We start from the raw sequence: 27,605 nt of genomic DNA on the forward strand, positions 1-27,605 counted from the left end.
CTGTGACCCCGCCCCTGAGGAACGAGAGCTGGGGCCCAGGGGGCTGGGCCAGCCTCAGGGGAGGGGCCTTAAAGAGCCCCGGCGGTGTCCAGTGTGCCCAGAGCGGGCAGCGGAGACAAGCAAGATAGGAAAGGTACACGTTAGAAACTTTATTCTCCGGAGGCTGGGGCAGATTGAGAGCAGGTTGGGGTCACCCCTTCTCCGGCTCCTCCAGGATCCCCTCCCGGTTGCTCTGCTGTAACGCATGCTTTTGACTCTGGACTGAGTGCCTCTTGTTTGAACGAGAGCCCCGACGGCTGCACAGGGATAGCCGCCGCCACAGCACGGTGATCAGAAGGCTTTCGTTCGACTTGAGAGTCTTTTGGTCCGGCGAGTCCATATCGACCTCTTCGGTGCCTGCGGGGATGGCGAGGCCACTGAGCTCTGCTCTACCCTCCCCGGTCCAACCTCCCAGGCGATCCCCTTCGGCGCAGCCCCTTCTCCCGCTCCCTGGGTCCCGCTGGTGTGTCTTGGGTCTCACCTTCGACTTCCTCCGAATCAGCCTCCTTAGCCTGATCATCGGAGGTCTGAAAGTCCTTGTCTTGGCAGCAGCCCATGGTCCCGAGCGGCCCCGAACTCCGTGCCGCCCACGCCAGCCCACCAGGCTCCGCGCCTGGCTTTTGTGACATCAGCTATCCTGCTGCACCAGCGCTGGGGGCAGCCAGTCCTCTTTCCATTCTCCCATCACAAAAGGCTCAGGGTCATGGTGGGTGTTAAACTGTTTATTTACAAAGTGAGCACAGGCTCTTCAGGTGCTGGTGGATCCAGGCCGCTGCTTTTTTCTCCGTCTGGTTTGGAGAGCCCCTTGGGTCTGCTCCAAATCAGGGAGCTTCCGCTTGGCAGCTGCCTCCAAGGAGGCCCAAAGTTCATCTGTCTCTGTGTCTTCTAGGGCCGCCTTTTTGGGCTCTTGAGGCTCTTGGGGCTGATCCTGGTGAGTGGGAGAAAACTTAGGAATCTGGGGCACAGTAACAGAGGCCCGGGGAAGGAGGATCTAGTTGGGAAAGCACTTTCAATTCCTGCTCCCGGACACTATTCCCATCCATGCTCCTATGTGGCCCTTTGCAGTAGCCCTGCCAGGATTATAACTATTAACCCTCCTCAGAGAACTTAAGTAACTTGGCTGACAGGCAGACAGTTCTGGCTGTGTTCCAGCTGTTTCTTTTTTCTCTCCATGGGGCAGTGCTCACATCTGTGCCCTTGCTCCCACATTCCAAGACCCAGCTGCTTACCTCCCAGTCATCCCTGCCTGACAGGAGGAGGCAGTTCAGTTGAGACTTCAGATAAACCTACAAAACCAAGAGGGGCCATAAGGAGCTAGGGACACTGAAACGGAAACGTGGCTTGGGGCACACAAGGCAGCCAGCTCTCACCTTATGCTCTAGACCCCGTGGATTCCGGATCCTGTGCACCCTCAAGACTCTGTCCAAGCCACAGGAGGCTAGTAGGGGCTTTGAAGGGTGGCACTGTAATCCTCGGACACTGCCTGCCAGCCCCTTCAGACAGCCCAGTAGGCGTCCTGGAGGAGAGGGGGAGGCATCAGCACTAGCCGGCCAGCCAACAACCATTGTTTACCGTTTCAGGTCGCTTTATGTTTCAATATTTATACCTCAACATAAGGTGGGGACAGGAGTTGTCATTAATATCTCCATTTTACAGGTGGAGGAGCTAATGTCACAGAGAACTGAAGTAATTTGTCCAAGACCCTACAGCTTCTGGTGAACCAGGATTTGAACCCAGGCAATCGGCACCTGAATGAGGGCTCCACCATGCCACTGTACCCCCTCAGAGGGAATCTTGCCCTTCCTCCCACCTCTTCCCCTCCTGCAAGGCTCCCTAGTCCACTCACCTTGCCGAAGGTCAATTTCTGCCAGCTGCCCATGAGTGTTGCCCACGATCACTGAACTAAGGAGGAGACCAGAGGTGGGTGGGGTCAGCAGGAGCCTCCTAGAGTCCTCTCTGAGCCCCACTCTGTGTCCTCTCAACACTTACTTGCCCCCGGGAGTGAGGGTCATGGCCGTAAGTGGATACTCTCCATAGGTGGCCTCTAGGACTGGCCGACGCTGGGGAGAGGCTGGATCGTAGACACGGACCTGGAGAATACCGAAGCATCACGAGAGCACCCTCACGCCACATACCCGTCCCTGGATTGTCTGTATCTTCACTCCCTCCTTCATACACTGCTTTCTTATGACCCACTCTTAGAGAAACTTTCTCATCTGAAACGTACCCCCCTCTTGCTCTGAGTGTCAGGGAAGAGTGGGCAGAGGAGATCTGCTTAGGGAGAGAGGTCCCCCAGGTTAGGGGGGGTGACAGCATTTCCAGGGTCCACATGTGTGGGCATTCCACCCCTCCATACTCCCATCTTGGCATGAAAAGGCAAGCCAGTCCAATTTTCAGAGACTACTGAATTTCAGGCAGAGAAATTTAGCCTGAGCAACAGAGGGGAGAGTAAGCCCTCACAGTGTGTTTTGAACAGCGACATATCCCCAAGATCAGATTTCAGTATGCAGGAGCAAAGGAAATGGGACAAACACAGGGACCCAGTCCTGCCGGGATCTTAGGACTTCAAATGAGGCCAGCTGTAAAGATCTCCAGTCGGGCCCGCCCGCCCTCCCTCCTATAAAGCTGAGCTGAGGGGGCGCCTGGAAGGCTCAGTCGGTTGAGCGTCAGACTTTGGCTCAGGTCATGATCTCGCGGTCCTTGAGTTCGAGCCCTGCATCGGGCTCTGTGCTGACAGCTCAGAGCCTGGAGCCTGCTTCAGATTCTGTGTCTCCCTCTCTCTCTCTGCCCCTCCCCTGCTCATGCTCTGTCTCTGTCTCAAAAATAAATGAAAACATTAAAAAAATTAAAAAAAAAAAAGCCAAGGAGCCGAGGATGCAGAGGAGTGGGTCAGGCCTGGGTCCCAAAGCAAATGAGAGGCTGCATCAAGACCAGAACCCAGTTCCCCTGACACCCAACCCAGTGTCCTCTCATGACACCTGGACCGTGGGATTCTACTGTGAAGAAGCAGAATTCTCCCTTCTTCTCTCCTCCTTTGCACATTGGAAGCGAAGGAAGGGTCACAGTTCAGAAAACTCATCCTACAATGTACCAGAAGGTCTCTGGCTCAGCCATGGGGCTGGGATGGTCGGGGGCCGGGGAGCGGGGGGCGGGGGGATTGCTCCCTCTGGGAGCTCAGAGACAGAGGATGAAGGTCGGCCTGTGCCACCAGGCAGGTTGTTTCGTTGTTTCTCTAGGAGGCTGCTTAAGCCCCGGAGGAGGTAGAGGTGGGGCAGTACCTCACCTGATGGTACCCTGTGCAGGTGACAAGCTTCTGAGATTCAGGAAGGAACTGTATATCTTGATCCCAGATGGGAACCCGCAGGTCGAGCCAGTCGTTCCGTACCTGGTGGGGTGGATAGAGGGGGGACAGGTTGCAGGAGGGCTCATAGGCCCTGTCCTTCAGCTCTTCATCATCACCCCCCAACTCAGTGGCCTCAGCCTCCTTGAACCTCAGCCCCAGTCCCTCCCGCCACTGTCACTCACATTCTTGGCCCTGAACACAGGCTCCTCCGACCCCTGTAGGTCCCACACCTTCAAAGCATTCTCTTTCCCACCCGTGGCAACCACGTGCGGGCGTGCTGGGTCTTGGCGCATCCTGCACACTCCAGGACCCACACTCAGCTCCAGGAGCTGAAAGAGACAGGAGATGAGAGTCAGTTCCGGAGTCCTTAATCCTATTCCCCCATGGGAATGCAAGCTGGTGCAGCAGCCACTCTGGAAAACAGTACGAAGGTTCCTCAAAAAACTAAAAATAGAACTACCCTACGACCCAGCAATTGCACGACTAGGTATTTATCCAAGGGATACAGGTGGGCTGTTTTGAAGGGGCACATGCACCCCCATGTTTATAGCAGCACTATCAACAATAGCCAAGGTATGGAAAGAGCCCAAATGTCCATCGATGGATGAACGGGTAAAGAAGATGTGGTATAGATAGACAGATAGATAGATACAATGGAGTATTACTCGGCAATCAAAAAGAATGAAATCTTGCCGTTGGCAACGACGTGGATGGAACTGGAGGGTATTATGCTAAGCGAAATTAGTCAGTCAAAGAGAAGTATTATATGACTTCACTCATAGGAGGACTTTAAGAGACAAAACAGATGAACGTCAGGGAAGGGAAACAAAAATAATATAAAAGCAGGGAGGGGGACAAAACAGAAGAGACTCATAAATATGGAGAACAAACTGAGGGTTACTGGAGGGGTTGTGGGAGAGGGAATGGGCTAAATGGGGAAGGGGCACTAAGGAATCTACTCCTGAAATCATTGTTGCACTATATGCTAACTAATTTGGATGTAAATTAAAAAACAACAACAACAACAAAACAAAACAAAGAAACAAACAAACAAAAAAACCCTCTTCCCCCAAAGCCCTCCCTCGGTTCCTACCCGGGCCCTCATCTTCCCCATCACTGGCAGGGCAGGGGAGCCTTACTGGGTCAGAGGATGCTTCCTTGTCATTGTTACGCCAGACCCGGACAATCCCAGAATGCACACATGTGATGAGGGTACTGTGGGCAGAGGGAGGTTAGAGTAAACAACAACAAAAAGTAAGTAAGTATGAATTTCAAGTGTTCTCTGGGCCCTAGTCAACCCATCCCCAGATTCACATTAACTAGACTCCCTCCTCCCATGTTTGTTATTTAATATCCTCAACGGGGGATGGTTTCTCAGTTTTGTAAGTGAGGAAACTCAAGCTCTGAGAAGTGTAAAAAGATTTGCCCACACAGCTCTAAATGTCAGAACCAGAGCTGGAAAGTCAAGCGTGTGATACTCCAAAGCAGAGTGCCTTTGCTATTATCTGGGGGCAGCCGGCCCTGCCGGTTTTTCTGAACCTTGGGTGGGTCACCAGGGGTCAGGATCAGTAGCTCTGAAAGAGCTGAAGTGGGATTGGTCTCACGTTCGGGTCTGGCCAAAGTCAAACACTAGCTTCTTCTCTCAAGTTCCCTGTTTGGCATTCCAGACACTAAATGTCAATCTCTCCCTAAAACACACACCCCCTCCCCAAGCAAGCCTCCCCCAGGATCTGTGTAAAGCCCGAGCCTATGTTCTTTTTCACATCTGCCCACCCTCCCCGCCTCGGTTCTGGCTGTGGCGGTGCTTGCCTGGGCTTTGGCAAGAGGTTCTCAACCACTTTTTCCAACCCATTCTCCACACCCCTCCTCGCTCAAAACCACCTGCAAAATCATAAGTGCAAATCTCTCAGTCTGACGCTGAAAGGCCTTCACATTCAATCACTACCTACCTTGCCCATCTTGTACTAAAACGCGCCCTCGGTTTCCACCCCCAAATGCTGTTTACCTTGCCTGAAATTACCATGTAGCCTGACACCAATCCTTGGCCTCAGCCCAGGCAGCAGTCTCTTTCTGAAACGCGCTTACTCCTTTCTCCTCCTGTCAAAATTCTACCCATCCTTCATGGCCCAGTTCAAGTGACTCACCTACACAGGCACTTCGACTAGTCAGTTTTCAGAACACCACCAAACCCACACAGCCTGTTCACAGCCTCCTCCCTCTTTGGAAGAAAGCTACCCCCAGTTACTTAACCACTAACACTTTCCTATCCTTTCCTTTGGGAACTTCACCGTATCGTTGGTGGTTGTTAGTCTCCAGTTTCAAACATACTCTAAACTATTCAGTGACCTGCTCAGGGTCATCCAAAAAGCTATGGAGCCAGGAAAAATACCCTTGATGCAAACTCATGAAGGCAGGTACTGCACGTGTCTGGTTTGCCTGCAGCCTTTGCATTTCGTCCAATGCCTATTAATAAGCAGGTGTTCAACAGCACCTGGCCTGTCACTCAGCCCAGGCTGGGGTCCCTAAGGGTTGATTGCCCATTATTCGGCAGTCCCACGAGAGCCTGCCTCCACGCTGTCCCTACGACCTGAGCGTTCAGCGAGGGGCTCGGTCTTACCCGTCGACCTGGGCGAGGCCTCGGAACGTGCCCTCCCCGCCGGGGCAGTGCTTGTGGCCCTGGAATCTGCCCTCCTCGGTGCTGAAGTACCTCACTGTTTTGTCGGCGCAACCCATCAGGATCTGCGGGCAGAGGAGGGCAGGATGGCGACCAGAGCGAGGCTGCCGCACCGTAGATCCCCCCAGCTCGGGACCGACCAGCGGCCGCTCACCTGAGTCTCGCCGCCCGCGCCCCAGCACAGGGCGCTCACCGCCTCCTCGCGCCGCGGCTGTCCTGCCGCCGTGAAGTTCGCCGCCTGTTTGCGCTGAAGGTTCACCCCTGCGGGAGGCGGGCGTCAGTCGCGCCGGGGTCGCGAGCGAGGGACACCCCCCCCCCACTTCCCGATGCTGGGCCCGGCCACCCACCTTTCAGGATCCCGGTCTCGGTGCCCACCCACACATGGTTCCAGCGTGCCCCAGCAGCCGCCATAACGGAACCCAACAGCCCACGGCTCGCACTTCCGGCGCAGCGTTGCGTCACCAGCGCGCCGCGTTTGATCCGGATGAACGCCGTCTCTTGCAGTTTAAAAAGCCGGAAGAAGGGCGCTTGGCTGGCTGGGTGGAAGGAGTTCGTGACTTTTGATCTCCGTATCGTAAGTTCTAAAGCCCCACGATGGGTGTGGCGATCACTTAAATAAATACAAACTTAAAATAATAAAGAAGAGAAGAGTAAAGATCCTCTGGTCCCCTGCCTTCTGCAGCTGGTTTTGCTTTACGAACTCTGGGGGTGCTGGTGGAGATCTGGAGAGTAACTTGACAGTTGTGTACTTGGAGTGGAAGGCGCCTCCCTGCTCCAAAGCATCGTGTAATATGTTTTCTGTACAAGACAAGAAAGACGAGCACACTTGAGAAAAAAAAAAAAAAAATCACTGAGGCGCATGGCTTCAACCTCGAGCATAAAAGCCACAAACCGACGAAGGATGGGGAAAATGAAACCGATGATCTTAAAATAGAAACCTGGAAAGTGGAGGTAGCTGCGTCGTTTTTATTTCCTCGCATTGAGTTTTGGTGATGGTAAAAAACATCAGCTCCAACTGAGAATAAAACTGCAAAATTAACAGTATTTCTCCCAGGTACAAGCTGCTGCATAAATGTAACCACCCTTCCTGTGAATGACTACACTTTTATTACAGAGATTTTGTTCTCTGAGATTAGAGTACCAGAAATTTGCCCGTTTAAAATTTTATCAGTAAGAAATAAAGCATCGCACTCTTACCTGCACAAGGCCTCCACAGAGAAGCAGCCACGATTTCCAGCTCAGCTGCAGAGCTGTGAATGAGGGTTCTGAGCACAACATTCCACACTTATGCAAACGTTGTTACCAAGGTAACAAGCACGATGTCTACTTCACAGGGTACACTGGACATTGACCCCTTTGTCTCCCCTCCACAGTCCTAGTTTGTATTGAGCCTATTACGTTAAATCAAATCTAAACTCCACCTTAACCTTAAAAGTCTTTCTTTAAATTACTCCTTTACTTTGCGAGACGTCCTCTTTGTTGGTGGGCGGTTTCCTCTCGTTGTAAACTCAGGGGTACACCTGGGGTTTAGGCTAGGCTGGGCCGATCCCCCGGGAGTTCCCCTTTATAATCCAGGATAAAACAAACCTGCAAATCGTTTTTGAACCCTTTAAAGAAAGCATTTTCTAAAAGTGCAAGAGAAAAAAAGTTGCTACTCCAGCTCCCAGACCGAGAAAGTTATTTTACCAAATAGAAACTGCCTGGGGGAGAAGCACATCGATAAACATACCAGGAAAACAATTTCTGCACGCAGAGTAAGAAACAACGGGGATCATTCTCAAGTTACTTTACTTGCTTGTATCAGAACGCTCCACGGTAAGCAATATATTATTAAGACAGACCACGGCCCGCGGAAAAGACACAGAACCCGAAAGAGACTCCAATTTCTGAGTTACCAGCGCGGAGCCTGCGGGGGGAGAGGGGACACGCGAGCTCACAAGTCGGGTAAGTCATAACTTGGGTTAAAGCCAGACACCAATCAAACTATTTAGCAGCCCCGTTGGCCTGGAACGTTCAAGAAAAGCCACTACTCCTTGTTATTTAAGCCAAAGCCGTCCTGAAAGCAATATTCTTTTTTTTGGAACCATTATTGTTCCCCCAAAAGGGGGGTGCACCGTTCCTGGAAGTACTGCAATACCAGGTCGATGCGTGGAGTGGACGGAGCAAGCTCCTATTCCATCTCCTAATTCCAAAAATCCATTTAATATATTGTCCTCGGATAGAGGACGTATCAGATATTAAACTGATAAGAACAGATACTACACTTGATCTTAGCCAAAAGGCCGAGAAGCGATACCGTTGCAGCCGCCTCCTGGCAACCCTTACCCTTACTATAGCTTTTTCGATTGTGGCGATTTCTATGACATAATGATTAGATTACCTTGAAATATGTAATACTTCTTAATTTCAACGTCTCATTATCCTTCCTTTATAATAATAGCTAGATTTTTTTTAAAAAGGATCTTAAATAGTGGTCTTTGCTGCATTGCCTGCCTGTACTCGCTCCGCGTGTTTTACATAACCCCGCCCTGCTAATGATTTTCTTTCTTGGGATTGGTCCACATACAAGTCTGGATTTCAATATGGGCGTGGTCTCTGCCTCCCAGACTCGAGCCTGTCTCCCCGCCTGCAGGCAGCGCGGCGCTCTCGGTGAGTGGGTGGAAGGCGTTTCGGTAGGTGGTGGCGCCCTTCCCCGGGACGTTTATTTATCGATCCCAAGTACAGGCTTCGGAGTCCGAAGAACTGGATTGGGATCCCTGCTCGCCAGTTCCTGACTTGATGACATAAGGCCGGTTGCTTGGAATCTTTTTCTGTTAACTGGGGACTAATAACGCGCTTATACGGCGGTAGTGAGAACCCAGTTGAGGTTGGGCTTTAGGGCTGCATTCCCCTCTCATTCTAGGGCTCCCCTCCCTTCCGCGCCTCCTCCTTGACTGTACCATCCACCCCCAAACCACTTACATCTTGCCGTTTACGACGCATCGTCCACCGTGCGCCCTTCACACAAGGGAAGAGATGCCCGGAGAAAGGCGTTTTGGAGGGTCCCGATTCCTAAACCCAGGTGGGAGAGACAGGCTGAGGCCAGTGTAGATAAAATGTAAACGAAGCAGTTCTTTTGTAGGCTCAAGGCGAAGTCCGGCTGTATGAAAAGGATTGATGATCAGGCCGGAGCTGAGAAAGGACTTGAGGTCCCGTTTCCTTGGAAAGTATATTAATATAAATGTGGAGCGTTCTTTTTTTTTTTTTTTTAATGTGGAACGTTCTGCTGGAAATCTCCTTCACTGAAGCTCTACGCCCGGGCTGGAAATAGAGGCCGTTGTCTCTGTGTCAAGGTGACTAGGTGGGACCTTCTGTTCTCACTGACAGGCTTTCAACTAGCAAAATTTCTATAATCTATGATTTTAGAGAGCAAGGCTCTCAGCATTGTGTCCCTGATGCTAATAAACAGGCAGTTTGTAAAGGTTCCCATATGTAAATCCAGAGCCTCCAGGGAGGGCTGAATTAAGGAGGTGTGGCCGGTAGAATACTGCCTCCAATAAAGATACTCCCGTGCTAATTCTCAGAACCTCTCAATGTGTTACCTTACATGGCAAAAGGTACTTTGCAGATGTGGTTAAATTAAGAGTTGGGGGAAGGAGAGTTTATCTGGGATTATCAAGTGGGTGCCTGTAATCACAAAGGTCCTCATCAGGGTCAGAGGGGGGCAGGAGCCAGCGTCAGAGTGATGGAGCACGTATAAGGTGGATGAGCCATTGCTAGCTTTGAAGATGGAAGGAGGTCATCAGATGGATGTGGGCAAGCCTCTAGCAGCTGGAAAAGGCAAGGAAACGGATTCTCTGTCTTAGAGCCTCCAGAACGGAATGCAGTCCTGCGGACCCAGCTTGATTTTAGCCCACTGAGACCTGTTTTGGATATCTGACCTCCAGGACTGTAAGATAATAAGTTGTTATGTTTTAAGCCACTGAGTTTGTGGTAATTGGTTTCAACAGCAATAAAAACCAATACAGGGGCAAAAGCAACATTCAGTTTCTTTCCATCTGAACCTTCTCCAAATTCTACTGGACCCAACCTCAGGCGAGGCCACAGCCCCCTAGCTGAGCGGGCTTCACCTTCTACCCCAGGCTATGTACAGCCAAGCATCCCAGAACACAGATCTGGTGGCCCGTGCTTCCTCAGGTCGGTCTGCAGTCAGCAGCAGCCCTGTTCCTCCTCTGAAGCCAAGGCAAGTGGGGAGTGGCTCCTTCACCCTCAGTCCGCTGTTACCCTGCCCCTTTCTATACAAGTATGGGAGACTGACAGTGCAGGCACCATAAGAACTTGGAAATTAACCTTTGCTCCTGGGAGGCCATGTGTCCATTTGTTTATGCTTATGGAGCACGTACTCTACAATGATAAAATCAGACAGGACCTTTGGCTTCGTGAGTTCGTGGTCTACTGGGGAAAACTGGGAGAAGGCTCCTGTGATTCTCCAGGCAAGAGCTGGAGGGGATTTGGGCAGGGTGGCTGTGAGGGCAGAGGTGGAGGGAAGTGGAAGGGATCACAGAGAATCACTGGCTTTGATGACAGGCAAAGTGAGGCCAAGGGAAGGATATTCTTTCCGTGTGCATACATTTTAACTTTGATGTCTTGGGGGCACCTGTGTGGCTCAGTTGGTTAAGCTTCTGACTTCTGCTCAGGTCATGATCTTGCTGTTTGTGGGTTCGAGCCCCGCATTGGGCTCTGTGCTGACAGCTCAGAGCCTGAGCCTGTTTCGGATTCTGCGTCTCCCTTTCTCTCTGCCCCTCCCTTGCTTGCGTTCTGTCTCTCAAAAATAAACATTGAAATAATAATAAAATAAATTTGATGTTTTGTTTTCACAAAAGTGACACACTATATATTGTCACATGTTCAAAGGCTTATAACATCCCCCCCCATAAAATGTTTTAATGGTACTTTTCTTGTTGTTTATAAATTGATTAAACAATTTTAGACTTTCTATTTGTGTGTGTGTGTGTTTGTGTGTGTGCGTGTGTGTGTGTGTGTGTGTGTGTGTGTGTTCTTAAGAAATGGTATAAACTTGGGGCGCCTGGGTGGCTCAGTCGGTTGAGCGTCTGACTTCAGCTCAGGTCACGATCTCGCGGTCCGTGAGTTCGAGCCCCGCGTCGGGCTCTGGGCCGATGGCTCAGAGCCTGGAGCCTGCTTTCGATTCTGTGTCTCCCTCTCTCTCTGCCCCTCCCCCGTTCATGCTCTGTCTCTCTCTGTCTCAAAAATAAATAAATGTTAAAAAAAATATTAAAAAAAAAGAAATGGTATAAACTTAAAAATCAGCACAATATAGAGCATGTCAAAGAACAGCCTAGTCAGTTTGAAGATTTTGATTTTAATGTAACTGCATCTCCCAACCCTTCTGAGAATCTGTTGAAGCTTTCCTCAAATGAGTTGCCTTACACACATCTTGCATACCATTTCCTGGGGGGATTCTTTAGGGCCCCCTAAGCCCATTCATTAACAACCACAGTCCTAAAGAGACAGGAGAACCTGACGGCGTCCAAACACCTAATGAGGTCATATCAAGTTGGAGGTACAGGGGTGCCTGGGTAGCTCAGTGGGTTGAGGGTCGACTCTGGATTTCAGCTGAGGTCCTGATCTCACAGGTTCCTGAGTTCCAGCTGCGCGTCAGGCTCTATGCCGACAGTGCAGAGCCTGCTTGGGATTGTCTCTCTCTCTGCCCCTCTCCCCAAATAAAGAAATAAGCATTTAAAAAAAAAATGGGGGCATAGATGGGGATGGTCCCGGAAGCCCTGCTTCGGCTTGTGGCAGGGCTGTCTGAGAGCACGGTCTCCTGGACTCAAGGCTGGCTCCACTGGGCCCACTTTCCCGTGGCGACTCGGGGGTGGATTTGGACAGCTCCTGGAAAAGAAGCACCAGTTCTCCTCTTGGCCACCAATTCCACCACCCCCTTTGCTAATTTGTGTGAACCGCCCCCACCCCCCCCCACCCCCCGCCCCCGTCCCCCAGCTCTCTAGAAATTCGAATTCACACTTTCTACTGAAAGCCTCTCATCTGGTGCCTGGGCTTTCGGTGCTATGGTGACAACGGATTCCCTGTCTCCAGCCTGACTGGTCAGTGGTGCCAGGCACCATTCCAAGTGCTTTGTATGTAGTGACAGCCTTGAGAGAGAAGTGGTGACTGTCATGTTCCGTCTTTTACAGATGGAGAAACTGAACCACTTCAGGTCACACAGCTGGTAAGTGGTGGAGACTCCAACCTCAGGCAACTCCTATACCATACCACGTCTGCTTGACTCCTTGGGTGTCAGGGAGGCATCTGAGACTCACGCTATCCAAAATCATTCCCTACTGTCCCCACTGGAATGGCCTTTATGCTCCCTTCACTCACCCCCACATCCACTCTGTCCGCTAGTCCTGTTGCGTCTACTCCAGAATACATCCTGACTCCGGTTCATCCCATCAGCTGTTCCTTCCTTAGCCTCCAGAACTCCCCATCTTAGCTCAAATGTCACCTCCTCAGAGACGCTTGCCCTGACCACCTTCTTACCAAATCACGGATTCTTGTTCCCTGCTGGCATTTCTCACAGATCTCAGGGTGTCTTCAACTTAGCACTATTGACATTTTGGGCTGTGTGATTCATTGGAGTGGTAGAGGGAGCTGGCCTGTGCATCGTAGGGTCTCCCCACTGGATGCCAGTATACCACCCCCAAAGTTTTTTTTTTTATATATATATATGAAATTTATTGACAAATTGGTTTCTATACAACACCCAGTCCTCATCCCAAAAGGTGCCCTCCTCAATACCCATCACCCACCCTCCCCTCCCTCCCACCCCCCATCAACCCTCAGTTTGTTCTCAGTTTTTAACAGTCTCTTATGCTTTGGCTCTCTCCCACTCTAACCTCTTTTTTTTTTTTTTTCTTCCCCTCCCCCATGGGTTCCTGTTAAGTTTCTCAGGATCCACATAAGAGTGAAACCATATGGTATCTGTCTTTCTCTGTATGGCTTATTTCACTTAGCATTACACTCTCCAGTTCCATCCACGTTGCTACAAAAGGCCATATTTCATTTTTTCTCATTGCCACGTAGTATTCCATTGTGTATATAAACCACAATTTCTTTATCCATTCATCCGTTGATGGACATTTAGGCTCTTTCCATAATTTGGCTATTGTTGAGAGTGCTGCTATGAACATTGGGGTACAAGTGCCCCTGTGCATCAGTACTCCTGTATCCCTTGGATAAATTCCTAGCAGTGCTATTGCTGGGTCATAGGGTAGGTCTATTTTTAATTTTCTGAGGAACCTCCACACTGCTTTCCAGAGCGGCTGCACCAATTTGCATTCCCACCAACAGTGCAAGAGGGTTCCCGTTTCTCCACATCCTCTCCAGCATCTATAGTCTCCTGATTTGTTCATTTTGGCCACTCTGACTGGCGTGAGGTGATACCTGAGTGTGGTTTAGATTTGTATTTCCCTGATAAGGAGCGACGCTGAACATCTTTTCATGTGCCTGTTGGCCATCCGGATGTCTTCTTTAGAGAAGTGTCTATTCATGTTTTCTGCCCATTTCTTCACTGGGTTATTTGTTTTTCGGGTGTGGAGTTTGGTGAGCTCTTTATAGATTTTAGATACTAGCCCTTTGTCCGATATGTCATTTGCAAATATCTTTTCCCATTCCGTTGGTTGCCTTTTAGTTTTGTTGGTTGTTTCCTTTGCTGTGCAGAAGCTTTTTATCTTCATAAGGTCCCAGTAATTCACTTTTGCTTTTAATTCCCTTGCCTTTGGGGATGTGTCGAGTAAGAGATTGCTACGGCTGAGGTCAGAGAGGTCTTTTCCTGCTTTCTCCTCTAAGGTTTTGATGGTTTCCTGTCTCACATTTAGGTCCTTTATCCATTTTGAGTTTATTTTTGTAAATGGTGTGAGAAAGTGGTCTAGTTTCAACCTTCTGCATGTTGCTGTCCAGTTCTCCCAGCACCATTTGTTAAAGAGGCTGTCTTTTTTCCATTGGATGTTCTTTCCTGCTTTGTCAAAGATGAGTTGGCCATACGTTTGTGGGTCTAGTTCTGGGGTTTCTATTCTATTCCATTGGTCTGTGTGTCTGTTTTTGTGCCATACCACCCCCAAAGTTTTAACAACCAGAAGCGTTTCCAGGGATTAATTTTTTTCTGGGGGATGAAGTCACTGCTGCTTGAAAACCACTGTTATTTCAAACTATCTTATGCACTCACTGTCCTATTTTCCCTTTCCCTCCCTCTTGTAAGAATGTAACTAAACAGCAATCAACAACGGCAAAAGCAAGGCCATGGCTCTTGTGATCAGTACACTGCTAGGTTTGGGACACAGCAGCTGCTCAGTGCTGTGACCATTCATGGAGGTGGGGAGACAGGGGGGAGCAGACCTGGGCAGGACAGGGACTCCAGGGACTGTGTCCAGTTAGATATATCAGGGAAGGAGGTCAAGGGGCAAGTGGATGTACCTGAAGCTCAGGGTAAAGGTGGTCTGAGGCATCAGGAACTCGAGGAGCCAGGCCTCAATCATTCCAGCCCTCTCCCCCATTCCTCCATATTGTCTGTGATCTCATCTTTTAGCCAGAGTAGCCATTGACTTGGATCTTAATTTGAATTCATTTGCCAAATGGTGAGAATAGTATTCCTGGAAGGCTTCATTGTCAACCAGACTCTTCCAGTGAATACCTTCTGGCCCCTGTACCAGCCTAGATCCAACTTTGGTTCCATCGTCTGCTTGCTGAATCCCTCAACTGGGTTAGAGTAGAAGCAGCCTCCAGACTCAGAGATAGCACCCGGCCTGATGTTTAAGTACCTAGGACCTTGAATAGTAACCCTCTCCTCCCCTGGTATTCTGTGACAGGGACAAGTCGCTTCTTTGCTGGTTCCCCTTTATCCAAGGGTACTTCTTTTTTTTTTAAAAAAAATTTTTTTTTTCAACGTTTATTTATTTTTGGGACAGAGAGAGACAGAGCATGAACGGGCGAGGGGCAGAGAGAGAGGGGGACACAGAATCGGAAACAGGCTCCAGGCTCTGAGCCATCAGCCCAGAGCCCGACGCGGGGCTCGAACTCACGGACCGCGAGATCGTGACCTGGCTGAAGTCGGACGCTTAACCGACTGCGCCACCCAGGCGCCCCCCAAGGGTACTTCTGGCAAAGACCTCCCACAGTAAGTACTGGGGTGAGAGGTCGTGTGCATAGGGGCTGGTCTGTAGTAAAAGCTAATGCTTGCTGTTTTGTTTCAAGTCCACCTGACCTTAGTGGCTTTGACACAAGTGACCTGATGTTTCCTGGTCAGCACTGCAGATTCTCACTGCTTGTGATAGCTCACTGTGAGTTTCTCCTATGTTCCTCCCAGGCTTTATTTTTCCCCCACCAACTTTAAAAGCTGGTCCTTGTATCTTTTCTTATGCAACCTATTTGCATCCCACTTATACATAAGTCTAACTATCCGCTCCCCAACAGCGCCATAGGTTTGTGGGCTTTATTGCCCACCCCTAAAGCTGGCTTGCCCAGGGCCAATTAAAAAGCAAAGACTTGAAAACACTGGTATGTGTGAGGCGACAATCCATCTGAATGAGATTGTAAATTTTCAAGTACTCATTCATGTACCTTAATGCCACTGGTTAAATTTATGCTCAGAAACAATGGCACAAGTAGATGGAAGGATGGATGTCTGATGTCAATTCAGGTGTTCACTGAGCATTCCTACCAGATGTCCTAAGTGAACAGAAGTTCTGGTTTCCCATGGAAAGAACAAATAGAAGACAGACACAAGCAGGATTATTCTCACCGTTATATTTACACCAACAGGATAAACACAACTGGCCAAAGTAGGCCTTTTTAGCATTGACTTAAGAAAATTTTTTTTAGGGGCACCTCGTTGGCTCAGTCTGTTATATGTCGAACCATTGATTCCAGCTCAGGTTATCTCAGTTTCAGAGTTCAAGTCCTGCGTTGGGCTCTGCACTGGACAGCATGAGGTCTACTTGGGATTCTGTCTCCCTGTCTGAAAAATGAACATTCACAATTAAAAAAAAAAAAACTTTAGAAGTAGGCTCTGCCCAAACATGGAGTTGAAACTCAGGATCCTGAGATCATGAGTTGCATGCTCTGAGCCAGCCAGGTACCCCCTAGCAGGGACTTTTGAGTGGGACCCCGAGTTACCTACAAGAACCAGGACAATTCCAGATAAACGGAAGAATGTAGAGACCCAGAAACTCATTAGAGGAACAGAAATCCAGGGGCTACTGGCCTGATCCTACAGAAAGCAGACTCCACTGAAATGTTGGGAATTTTATATGCAGAAAAAGGGCAATGAAATACCAAAATCTGTCAGCGAATATTTTGAGTCTGGGTGGTCCTTAATGGTGATTATGCCTTATGGCTCTTTGTGCCTTATGAACCAAGCCTGCCAAAGTTAAGGCAGAGCTAAGGCTCACCCAAAGCCAGGAAACTTTTCATGCAGTGAGGCATGTATTGGGGCAGGGAAGATCTTAGAAGGCTCCTTGAACAATGCTTCCCTGAGCTAGATAGCATCAGGCAAAGTGCCACATTAAACTGGATACTGACAACTTCCCCAGGATTATTTCTTTCTATCCAGCTACATGCACAAGTCCCAATGAAGGTTAAACCTGTATTTAGAAAGGATTAAACAATTATGTTAATTGCAATAACTAGGTTGTACAAAAACAGGACTTGAAAATTCCCTTTTGATAAAGAACTGAATTCCTGTACAGGATAAAGTGCATTTTCTTGGTAGACAAGAAGAATGTATGTACTACATTGAGTTTACAAGGGACTACCCTTTAAACTAGTTCACACTGGAGAGCATCAATAGCTCAGTTGGTTGAACATGATTCTTGATTTAGGCTCTGGTCATGTGGGTAAGCCCCAAGGGGGCTCCACACTCAGTATGGAGCCTGCTTAAGATTTTCTTTCCCTCTGCCCCACTTCCACCACTTGCTTTCTAAAAAAAAAACAAACAAAAAAAAAACCCCTAGCATACCTACTTTCAGGTATACTTTTGTTTTTCTGTTAGCCTGCTTCAGATTCTGTGTCTCCATCTTTCTCTGCCCCTCCCCCACTCACATGTGGTCTCTCTCAAAAATAAACATTAAATAAACACCAGTATTTGGACAAATACCTACCCATTACCTATGCCTTGTTCCTTCTTCAGACCTGGAGAAAAAAAAAAACACTCTACGTCAAAGTGACTTGTCCTTCCCTTCCCCATCTTTAGAAATCTCTTGTAATCCCTCAGACTGTTCCTTCTGGAACAAGCTTCCTCTTTTCCCCCAGCCAGTCCCAGTGGGTTCACCTTTACAGGCTCTGGGACTAGAACAGGAAGTAAGACATGTGACTGTTTCTTCACTGGGAAGTTTTAATTTGGACCATCTAGTATCTAGGTTTACCCACCTGACTTCAGACTGGAGCTGAGCAGAGAAATGGCTGAGGGTACCTGTAAAAGAATGATTGGGAATTATAGGCCTCTCAGTTATCCCCCTGGGTCCCTATTGCTTAGAGGGAAGGCACAGTTGTAAAGGTTATGTAGTATTCTGCATGCACATCTTACATAGAAACCACCAGCCAACTTACCACTTCTTACTCTAAGATAAGCTCACAGCTCAGAGAATACCTTTCAGTCACAGTGTTCAGACTGGGGCGGTATTGAATTCATCACTGGTGAGTGGGAGCTTGTCACAGATGGTTCAGGGTGTCCACAGACAAGACTGAATTAAGCCAGTAATGTCTTCTTTGAATAGCTACCCAGACCAAAGTGTTGCCCCCTCCCCATTAAAAACACCTAGTAAATTTTACATAATGGCTATAAATGACAACATTACAAAGGCATTCACCTCAAATCATTCTTGGGCTCCAGAGAAGGTGCTGAACCTGAAACAAACCAGACTGGAGTCAGTAATGCTTACCTTCAGCAATAAATCGTTCCCCTTTAAAACCATCATTTCTAGGAAAATCAGATTTCCAATCTCAACAGCAAGTTATCAGCCGAACGAGATTCCATGCAAGTCATCACGTGTTTAGGCCCCAAAGGGTGTTTTTTTTTGTATCCAATATGCTTCAGGTATCACATATGGAAACTACTCACCTCTGAGCAAGTGAGCAGGTTATGGGTAACGATACCTAGAGAAAGACAAAGCTGTGGGTAATGAAAAGTCCTTCCACGTGGCATCCCCTCCATTCCTACTTTTTCCAGTTTCTCAGGTGTTCACATGTTTTCATTGTGGAGTCATAGTGAGCTAGTTTTATTCATCATGGAAACTTGCCTATTTGGTGGCATGAACCACAGACATTAACCAACTAACCTGTTAACTTGGAGGCCTTTTGGTAGTATACACGAACAAGCTGCTCCTGAAGAAGATCATGTAATTAGCCAAGCAAGTATCTAAAACAGCCAAAGCTATTCTAGCTATATAATTAATGGGTTTAAGTGAAGAAAACCCAAGCAAATACTATTGACAGGGATACGCTGTACCTCAGACAGTTCCTTATGGAACAAATTCTCATCCTCTCACCCAGTTAGCCCCAGTGGGTTCACCATTACTGGCTCTGGGGCTAGAGCAGGGGTAAGACAGGATGCTTGCTCTCTTCATTGGCATTATACTCTGGGGCAAGCTGTAATCAGCAAAGTTACAAGTACTCACCATCCTTAACTCTTTCCATGAGTTCGACCCTGAGCACATCAGTGGGCACCTAGAGAAATAGATCAAGAAATATCACTACAAGGAAAAAGAACTAGAAAGTTATACGGGCTGATCAAGTCTTTGGTCACAACAAGACAAATAACCACACGATGAAAAAAAAATCACCCTTTGATGGGTTCACATATACGCTAACAAAACAACAGTATTAGGAGAAGCTACTCACCATAATGTAAATCAACATATTACCACCATCAGGACGACCTGCAAAAGGAGACCAGATGGTTATCAAAAAGTACTAGGCTAGAACAAAGTTTCTTCATTAATAGAAACTGCCATCAGAACTCTAACATGCTATTAATTGTTGTACCTCACAGAGGATCAGCATATCTATTCAAATCATCTGACAGTGACATATGGGTGAGGGAGAGCACACCATCTCAAGAATTAACTGTACTGTTGGGTTGCTCTTTCCCTCCACAGGAAAGTCATTCTAAGAGGAATAAGCTGCAAGAAGCAAAAAGGCAAAACTGCTCATTTTGCTCTCCTGGTTGTAGGCCAAACAGGAGAGGACACTCCAATCCCCTCATCTGGTCAAAAAATTACCTGTCTTCACCCTTGGAGGCAGCTGGATTCCTCAGGCTTGGGGAGGAGATGCTGGAAACAGAAAAGGCATTATATGTACCTAAAAATAGCCATTCATAGGTCCTTGAATACTCTTGGTCCACTTCTCAGCAGGAAGATGACATCACTTTTAAGATCAGCCATATGCTTGTCTTTTTTTATGTTCATCACAGAGTGGTCAGCATAATCTGAACAAGAACAAACCCCATCTAGACACAGTGCCCACCCTTAACTGCGGTAAATCACTGCATACCCACCTGGAGCATCACTGGAATGCTTACTTTGCAGGGATGGGTCTTGTCCCATCCTCCAACCCGTAAGGTCTTTTGAGCTGAACCACATCTGGAAGGAAAAAAAAAAGGGGAGCACCTCTCACTTAGTTTCATACTTTGCAGTCGGTCTTCTTACCTCCGCGCGAAACACCCGAACATTCGCTGCGGGCTGGTGCTACTCAGAACTCTTAGGCTTTCTCCACTACTCCATCAGAAAGAGAGAGTTCAATCCTTAGTATCATCCCCGTAGCACTTCCCACAGGGCCCCCGTACACTCGACAACGGAGGAAGAGGGGGTAAAAGAGGACCACCCACTTACCCTAACAGGTCGGCTCTTTTCCATTCTAGCCTTCAGACGTGCGCCTGAACCCTGCAGACAAGAGGACATTAAATCAACACCGGCTTTTTCACAATCGTTTTGTCCGCCGGAGCTACGACTGTGTCGCATTTCGGCTGTGCAAGGCCCGTCTCTTCAGAGTTTCTTATCCTCACGGAGCTCAGTACAGGTCTGTGAAAAGGTTCTCATCACAGAGAGGGCCGCCGGCACGGCCCGCCATCGCCATCTTGTCCTTCACAAAGCTCCGCGGCTGCTTCGTGGACTCAAGGCCGTGGCCGAGCTCTTACCCCTCCCCCACCAACCAATAAATGCAATGTATTAGTGCTCAGGCAAGCCACGCTCACTTTTTATTTTTCCCTCGCTTCACCTTTTAAAAAAAGATAAACAACCCACATACTTACCTGACACCGTGAAAAAAAAAAGAGGCAGACGGGCGGCAGCGAGATACTTAAATACCACCTCGCAGAGGCCCACGGGATTTATGGGCGGGACTACGGCGGGCGCACGCGCATATGGAGACAGCGCGCGAGCCTGGGGAATTGTGGGTAGGGAATTCCAGGGAAGGCGGGAGTGCAGCGCGCACACTCAGCATCTGGGGGCGCGAAAAAAGACGCGCATGCGTCTCAGGGAGTCGCGCTGGCGCTCATTGCAGCGGGGTCCGTACCGCCGGCTCTCTGTGGGACGAGAACGCAGAGGTCCCGGCTTTGCAACGATCTTGGGAGACGCTCCGTCCCGGTCACGACCGCCTGCTTCCACACCATTCCCTGAGCCCCCCCCTTACCCACACACACCCTAAACTGGTGTGCAGGCTCCGCCTCCCCGTGAGGTTCCCCCTGAACCTCATCTTGAAGTCTCGACCGGCGTCATCCCGGTTACACGCCTGCCTCCCGGCGCGCCTCTGCAGGCCTGGTGCGCAGGGTCCCTGCGTAGAGGGCGGCTGTGGGGTACGGGCAGCGGAAGGCCCTTTGTACGGAGCCATTTTGGGAATGTGAATCAGGCCCTCAGTGCTCCTGCTCCGCTTGGATCTTCTGACAGGGTCTGATTTTTCCCGAGCGACGGTTTTTACCGTCCGATGTCGCTAGGAGCTTGGCTTGTAGCAGGGCGTATACATATACAGGTTATATATAAAGTAGGCTCCACTGTCCAGCGTGGGGTTCAAAGTCACGGACCCTGGGATCAAGAGCTGCGTGCTCTACCTGCTGAGCCACCCAGGTGCCCCTGAATCCCAGGTCTTTCCACAGACCAAATGAATCAGAATTTTCATGTTGACAAACTACCTGGCTGATTTGTATATGCCATGTCCACTGTGCTTTCTCAAGACGATTTTCAGTCACTTTCTTGACCTCTCGGCAACACTGTACCCAGTTGATCCATTCCCTATTTCCTGAAACACTGTGTTCCCACAGTTCTTGAGACCCTGTCCTCTCCCACTGTTGACATTTCTCATAATGTCTTGTAAGGGTTAAATTGTAGTGTAGGGCTAACGCTTCGCTTGAAAAATACCAACTTTGTGTTGATACTGAAGGTTAAGAGATAACAGCCTTCTTCACTCTTGTAAACTACCCCTCATACTCTTGTAAATTAGGCTTCACCAATTAAGGAAACAAAAGTCCAAAGAAAAGAGCATCAGAGGCAGGGTCAAGGGGATCCACTGGTTGCAACTTAGAGGCAGAAAGTCTAAAATAAACACCTCGTTAGGCAACTGTTTCTAACTCATCTGGCAACTGTTTCTGACTCATCTGGAAACTTTCTTTGTTCTGTTCCCAGGTGATGATAAAACGATGTGATCGGTTATAAAAACTCTGTACCCCGGCTGTTCGGGGCGCACGCTTATCAAGAGTGTTGGTCCCGATCGGTCAGCCTTGTCTCTCATTGTAATAAAGTTTGTTGTGACTGTCACTGGTGCCCGTAGCATTCTGTTTCAGGAGTCGTGTGGATGCAACAGTCTTAGTGATCTCTTGAAGTAGATAGTGTAGCCATTCCTTAAACAGTAATGTACCCCCCAGTTGGGTGCCACACCCAGCTATTTTTCTCACTCTGCCTGGGCCACCTTATTCACTCCCATGATTTTAATGACCAGCATTATGCCTATGACTCCAGCCCAGGCTCTTTCTCCTGAGCTTCACAGCGGTAAGTCCAGTTGCCTTCTGGATGAACGTTATCACTTGGTTGGTCCCCAGACTCCTCAACTTTTCCAAAATGGACTTCACCTCACTATTCATTCCACCCAATTGTCCATGCCCCCCACTTCTGCTACCCTAATTCAAGCCATTCACCCTGAGGTTTTTACAAAAAATGTAACCTGCTCCCTGGGCCTGGTTTCCTCCCTTCCAATCAATCCATTCTCCCCCTTGCAGCCAGAGTGATTTTTCCAAATAAAAAATTATGATCAAGTCTCACTTCTCAGCTCATAAAACTTCAGTGCCTTTCCATCGTCTTTAGGACCCACCAGTATAGCCGTTAAGACCCCTGCTTTCCTTGCCAGCTTTTTTTTTTTTACCACCACTCCCTCCCCAAGCCTGATTCACCTTGCCTCCCACTATAACTCTCTTTAATTCAAGATCATGCCCGTGTAAATCATCATTGTATCCCTGTTGCCTGGAAGAATGCAAGACACTAAGTAGGACTCAGTATATATCAGTTTATCTCCATACATTTCGAATGACCTTTTTCCAGCCCCAATTCATTGCCCTACATATCACAGGTGCTCCTTGCTTACAGAGGTCCGGGAGGGTTTGCTCAGGGAGCAACTCTGCCCTCACCTGGCTACAAGAGGCACTGCCTCGCTTAACGGAAGTGGATATACAAATAACTACCGCTTTGCCAGGAATTACTCACTTCCATGGAGAAACAGTCCCAATTTGATGACAGAATTACTGGATTGTGGAGAAGCGTGACACTGGGGAGGATTAGCCTGGTCTCAGGGGAGACAAGAATGTTGAAGGTTATAAGGACAGGCTCATATGCTGTATTTGTGGACCTGAGGGAGGAAGGTTTGGGATAATAGGGAGTCGATATGGGTAGGAATTGATCTTTTGGCTAAGCTCAAGTGTGGTATCTGTTCTTATCAGTTTAACATCTGATACCTCCTGTATCTGAGGACAGTGTATTCCATTGATTTGGGGAGCGGGGGCTAGAATAAGAGCTTGCTTTGGGTACTCCATTCATCATTTCCCTGGTCCCCGGGTGTTTAACGGGGTTGATATACTTGAGGTTGGAGCGCATTACCACCACATCAGGTCTTTGGGCTGGGGGAAAAAAGCTATCACAGTGGGAAAGACAAAGTAGGAATCTCTGAAACTGCACCGTCCCCATTCCAGCGATGACCTTTTCTCCCATTCTGTCCTTAACCCATTGCACTCCAGCTCCTGTACCCGCCCCTCCACGGAGGCCACTACTGACCTCATTCACTTAATCCCATAAGATACTTCCATCTTTCTTGACCTCTCTGTGGCATTTGACACTGGTGACCTCCCCCTCTTCCTGAAGTGCTCCCTACCTTTGCTTTCTGGGACCCTGCACCCTCCTGGGTTTCCTCTTCCTTCTTGACCTTTTTCACTATCTATTCCTACCCGTTCCTCAGGGTTCTGTTCCGGGTCCACTTGTTTTCTCACTCGCTAGACTCTGCCTAGATAAACCAGCTTACCCATCACCTTGGGCCTCATTTACCATATATATATGCTGCCATCTCCCCCACTTCATCCCAACACAATATCTCCTGGACTGCACACCCTGGTATCTAACTGTCTATCAGACATCTTCACTGGGATGACCCATAAACAGCTCAGCTCAACTTGTCCGCAATGGAATTTATCATCTTTTCCTACAAATCTGTTCCTTCCCCGACGTGCCCTCTTTGACTCGATTGTCTAAGCCAGAACGTGGTCCTTATCCCTGCTGCTGATATGCTGTAAATCCTCTCCAGCCAAACACTTCCGGGAACGTATTTGTATTGGAGCAAGTTGGTTATTTGTTGCAGCGAGGAAGAACACACCCCGTGGGGAATCACGGGGTGTCTCAGTAAGAGGGTGTTAGAAATAATTTACTGCAGGATTTGGGCTTGTGCTAAGTGATTTGTGGGAGATTTTAAGCAAGTGAGGCTTTACTCTGGATTTGATGTTTTCAGGAAGTGACATCATTTATTATTGGGTATCTTAATAAGTCTTACCTAGAAGGACGGAAGGATAGAATGAGACTGACTTATGATTGGTAAATAAACCATCACTCATATTAGCGAGGACAGGGAGCAGTTTGGACTTTTGCTATCTGGACGATGTTCATGCTTTTTTTCTGTGCTCAGACGTATGGGATGGGCTTGTTTTGCCTTGACCCACCATGATCACAGAGTGGCCTTGACTTATGTTGATATTCTGAAATTACGTTCAACAGGAGACCACCAAGGTCTAGGTGTGAATCCCAGGCCAGCTTCTGGATGTCAGTAGATGCTTTTCTCCTTCTCAGTACCCTAGTGTAAGCCATTCACCCCTGGATTTCTGCTACAGATTCCCAAACTGGTTCCCTGGCTTTGACTTAACTCTCTTTTTTTTTTTTTTTTTTTTTAAGTTTATTTATTCATTCTGAGAGAGAGTCTGTGTGGGAGGGGCAGAGAGAGAGAGAGAGAATCCCAAACAGGATCTGCACTGCCAGTACAGAGCCCGATGTGGGGCTCAAACCCACGAACCACGACATCATGACCAGAGCAGAAATCAATAGTTGGTTGCCTAACTGACTGAGCCACCCAGGCATCTCATGACTTCAACCCCTTATAACCCATTCTCCACATTATAGCCAGAGTGATCTTTCTAATTTTTAAAAAATGTTTTATTTTTGAGAGGGGGGGAGGGGCAAAGAGACAGGTAGACACAGAATCCGAAGCAGGGTCCACGCTCTGAGCTGTCAGCACAGATCCCAATGCGGGGGGGGGGGGGGGGGGCTGAAACTTACGAACTGTGTGAGATCATGAGCTGAATGGAGCTGAATGCTTAACTGGCTGAGCCACCCAGGCGCCACCAGAGCGATCTTTCTAAACGGAGAGTCTGATCTCAGCTCAAAATCCTCAGTGCTTCTCCTTTGCTCTTAGGTTAAAATCTGTACCCACTGACAGAGCCAACAAGGCCCGTTTTCCTTTTTCAGTTTTAATATCACTACTCATTCCCTCCCTTGCTCTACTTGACCCCTTCCCTATATAAACTCCCTGAGGTCAGAAATCGTGTCTGTATAACTTATTTTATCCGTATCGTGTAGAACAAGGCATGACACTGTAATGCATCGATTGCCTGCCCTGTGCTATGAAGGAAGCTCCTGAAGAGGCTGTTAGGAAAAATGCAGTTCCTGGCAACAGGAAGCTCTCTCAGAGGATGGAGGCTGCGTCTGCCCCCTCCTGGCAGCAAGAGGCACTGCCTCCATTCGTGGAGGAAAAGGATCCGCAAATGAACAGGGCTCTCCTGGGATCTGGGAGTAGGGCATTCACCTCTGGGAAAAATTCAGTTTGAGGACAGAATTTCCTTATTTCCTGAACTGTGGAGAAGTATGCCAGGAGAAGCTCTCTCATAGAGGGGTGAGACTGGTTTTTGGAAGAGTTGAGGATGTGGAATTTTATAAGGGACAGCTGGGAAGCGAGTTCTGCTGGGAATCTTAATTGTAGGTTGTTTCTTTGTTTCTTGGCCCAAGATCAAGAACAGTATGTGTTCTTTAAAAAAATGTTTTTTTTTAAAATGTTTATCTTTATTTTTGAGACAGAGAGAAACAGAGCTTGAGCGGGGGAGGGACAGAGAGAGAGGGAGACAGAATCCGAAGCAGGCTCCAGGCTCTGAGCTGTCAGTACAGAGCCCAATGTGGGGCTCAAACTTGTCAACTTCAAGATCATGACCTGAGCTGAAGTTGGATGCTCAACCGACTGAGCCACCCAGGCGCCCCATGAATAGTATGTGTTCTTATCATTTAGTATCTTGTAAACCTGTACCTGAGGATACTTTATCAAGTTTATGATGATGATGATGATGATGATGATGATGATGATGATGATGTGGGTTTTTGGAACAGAGAGATTGAATAGGGGCTCTCTCCATCTATTCTACAAACCAACCCGATATTGCAGTACCCCCATGAATGGTATGGTTCTCCCTTTTGGACTCAATGTCAGTTAAAATGCAGACTGTTGCATTCCACTATGTCTTTTGGTTTTTGGGAAAAAATTTTAAGATAAATCTGCTCTTTCCCCTCTTTCTTTAATGCTATATGTTTGACACATATTTTACTTGTCTTTTATGTCCTGGTTCTTTAATATTTATTTATAGTGCTCTATTTAGAGATTTTCTACAGATGATCTTGTCCCTTAGTGATAGAACATGTTTCAGGTTACCAAATATATATTGGTGTAACCGACGTGGCAGTGAAATCTTTCATATGTTGCTTTGTGCACATGTATGAGAGTTTCTCCGGGGTATGCATCTAGGAGTGACATTTCCAGATAACAGCAAGAGTATTTTCAGTTTTATAGACTGTTGCAAATTTCCCACATGTCCTGAATTGCAATTCTCTGGTATTCCTGAATAAACTCTTTTTTTTTTTTTTTCTGGTAAGATAACTGACAGTTTTATTTTTAAGGTTAACAGTTGCTAGTATAAATGGCAACTTAAAAAAATTTTTTTTCTCATTGTTTGCTAATGGTATACAGAACAGAATTGTTCTGCATCTAGTTTTTTTAATTGAACTCTTAATCTAATAATTTTTAGATTCAACTGGACTTTTTTTAAGAATTTATTTTGGGGGCACCTGGGTGGCTCAGTGGGTTGAGCATCCAACTTCAGCTCAGGTCATGATCTCAACAGTTTGTGGGTTCAAGCCCCACATCGGGCTCTGTGCTGACAGCTCAGAGCCTGGGGCCTGCTTCAGATTCTGCGTCTCCCCCTCTTTCTGTCACTCCCCCACTCGTTCTCTCTCTCTCTCTAAAATAAATAAATAAATAAATAAATAAATAAATAATTTAAAAATTATTACCAAAAAAAGATTTTTTTTATTTTTAAACTAATCCCTACACCCAAAATGGGGCTCAAACTTACCACCTCAAGATCAAGAGTCACACACTCTTCCAACTGAGCCACCAACCGCCCCTCAATTTGGACTTTTTTGTACAGAATTTTCTATAAGTAGAGCAAAACATTTAGGTTTCATTCCCTACCCCCCCAATTGAATGTTAGTTACCTATAAAAGTATTTTGTAAATTACTGATAGTAATTTAAATTTGAGACCTGAAACCATAAAAATCCTAGAAAATAACACAGCCAGAAAGGTCTCTGACATCAGCCATAGCAACATTTTTCTGGATATGTCTCCTGAGACGGGGGAATAAAAGCAAAAATAACCTATTTGGGACTTCATCAAAATAAAAAGATTCTGCACAGCAAAGGAAACAGTCAACAAAACTAAAAGGCAACCAACTAAATGGGAGAAGATCTTTGCAAATGACATATCCAAAAAGGGTTAGTATCCAAAATATATAAAGAACTTATACAGGGGCACAAGGCTGGCTCAGTTGGAAGGGCATGCGACTCTTGATCTTGGGGTCGTGAGTTTGAGCCTCACGTTGGGTATAGAGATTGCTTAAATAAATAAAACTTAAAGAGAACTTATACAAATCAACACCCCCAAAACC

General features: G+C 47.8%; 2 protein-coding genes, 9 non-coding genes and 1 pseudogene across 12 annotated transcripts; 1 reads left to right on the forward strand and 11 right to left on the reverse strand.

Annotated features, from left to right (window-relative positions):
- Positions 1 to 129: 129 nt before the first annotated feature.
- Positions 130 to 7,880, reverse strand: WDR74 (WD repeat domain 74). 2 transcript variants are annotated; one of them, XM_030331394.1, is made up of 13 exons: positions 7,254 to 7,880; positions 6,404 to 6,854; positions 6,211 to 6,317; positions 6,000 to 6,121; positions 4,522 to 4,597; positions 3,565 to 3,711; positions 3,323 to 3,424; positions 2,029 to 2,129; positions 1,886 to 1,941; positions 1,410 to 1,555; positions 1,269 to 1,325; positions 521 to 967; positions 130 to 396 (listed from the first exon to the last, which is right to left on the reverse strand). In XM_030331394.1, exons 2-12 carry the CDS (start codon positions 6,465 to 6,467, stop codon positions 788 to 790), a joined length of 1,158 nt encoding a protein of 385 aa, XP_030187254.1. In that variant the 5' UTR covers positions 6,468 to 6,854; positions 7,254 to 7,880; the 3' UTR covers positions 130 to 396; positions 521 to 787. The 2 variants fall into 2 exon arrangements, with proteins under 2 accessions (XP_030187254.1, XP_030187253.1); XM_030331393.1 differs by lacking the exon at positions 7,254 to 7,880 and having other exon boundaries at positions 6,404 to 7,120.
- Positions 191 to 596, reverse strand: LOC116738364 (testis-expressed protein 54-like). The gene is made up of 2 exons (XM_032595093.1): positions 521 to 596; positions 191 to 396 (listed from the first exon to the last, which is right to left on the reverse strand). Exons 1-2 carry the CDS (start codon positions 594 to 596, stop codon positions 191 to 193), a joined length of 282 nt encoding a protein of 93 aa, XP_032450984.1.
- Positions 7,881 to 8,159: 279 nt separating the features above from the next.
- LOC115526665 lies at positions 8,160 to 8,350 on the reverse strand. Its single transcript, XR_003972714.1, has one exon. It is a non-coding gene; the product is annotated as a U2 spliceosomal RNA (small nuclear RNA).
- Positions 8,351 to 17,310: 8,960 nt separating this feature from the next.
- Positions 17,311 to 17,435, reverse strand: LOC115526623. The gene has a single exon (XR_003972675.1). It is a non-coding gene; the product is annotated as a small nucleolar RNA SNORD22 (small nucleolar RNA).
- Positions 17,436 to 17,677: 242 nt separating this feature from the next.
- On the reverse strand, positions 17,678 to 17,746 carry LOC115526622. The gene has a single exon (XR_003972674.1). It is a non-coding gene; the product is annotated as a small nucleolar RNA SNORD31 (small nucleolar RNA).
- Positions 17,747 to 18,028: 282 nt separating this feature from the next.
- Positions 18,029 to 18,097, reverse strand: LOC115526621. Its single transcript, XR_003972673.1, has one exon. It is a non-coding gene; the product is annotated as a small nucleolar RNA SNORD30 (small nucleolar RNA).
- A 175-nt stretch (positions 18,098 to 18,272) lies between these two features.
- Positions 18,273 to 18,338, reverse strand: LOC115526617. The gene has a single exon (XR_003972669.1). It is a non-coding gene; the product is annotated as a small nucleolar RNA SNORD29 (small nucleolar RNA).
- A 210-nt stretch (positions 18,339 to 18,548) lies between these two features.
- Positions 18,549 to 18,675, reverse strand: LOC115526624. The gene has a single exon (XR_003972676.1). It is a non-coding gene; the product is annotated as a small nucleolar RNA SNORD22 (small nucleolar RNA).
- A 376-nt stretch (positions 18,676 to 19,051) lies between these two features.
- Positions 19,052 to 19,126, reverse strand: LOC115526618. The gene has a single exon (XR_003972670.1). It is a non-coding gene; the product is annotated as a small nucleolar RNA SNORD28 (small nucleolar RNA).
- A 318-nt stretch (positions 19,127 to 19,444) lies between these two features.
- On the reverse strand, positions 19,445 to 19,518 carry LOC115526619. Its single transcript, XR_003972671.1, has one exon. It is a non-coding gene; the product is annotated as a small nucleolar RNA SNORD27 (small nucleolar RNA).
- Positions 19,519 to 19,788: 270 nt separating this feature from the next.
- Positions 19,789 to 19,864, reverse strand: LOC115526620. The gene has a single exon (XR_003972672.1). It is a non-coding gene; the product is annotated as a small nucleolar RNA SNORD26 (small nucleolar RNA).
- Positions 19,865 to 22,977: 3,113 nt separating this feature from the next.
- LOC115526668 lies at positions 22,978 to 23,155 on the forward strand (annotated as a pseudogene).
- The last annotated feature ends 4,450 nt before the right edge of the window (positions 23,156 to 27,605 follow it).

The sequence above is a fragment of the Lynx canadensis genome, chromosome D1 (genome assembly GCF_007474595.2).
Source record: "Lynx canadensis isolate LIC74 chromosome D1, mLynCan4.pri.v2, whole genome shotgun sequence".
In the NCBI taxonomy this organism is placed as follows: Eukaryota; Metazoa; Chordata; class Mammalia; order Carnivora; family Felidae; genus Lynx; species Lynx canadensis.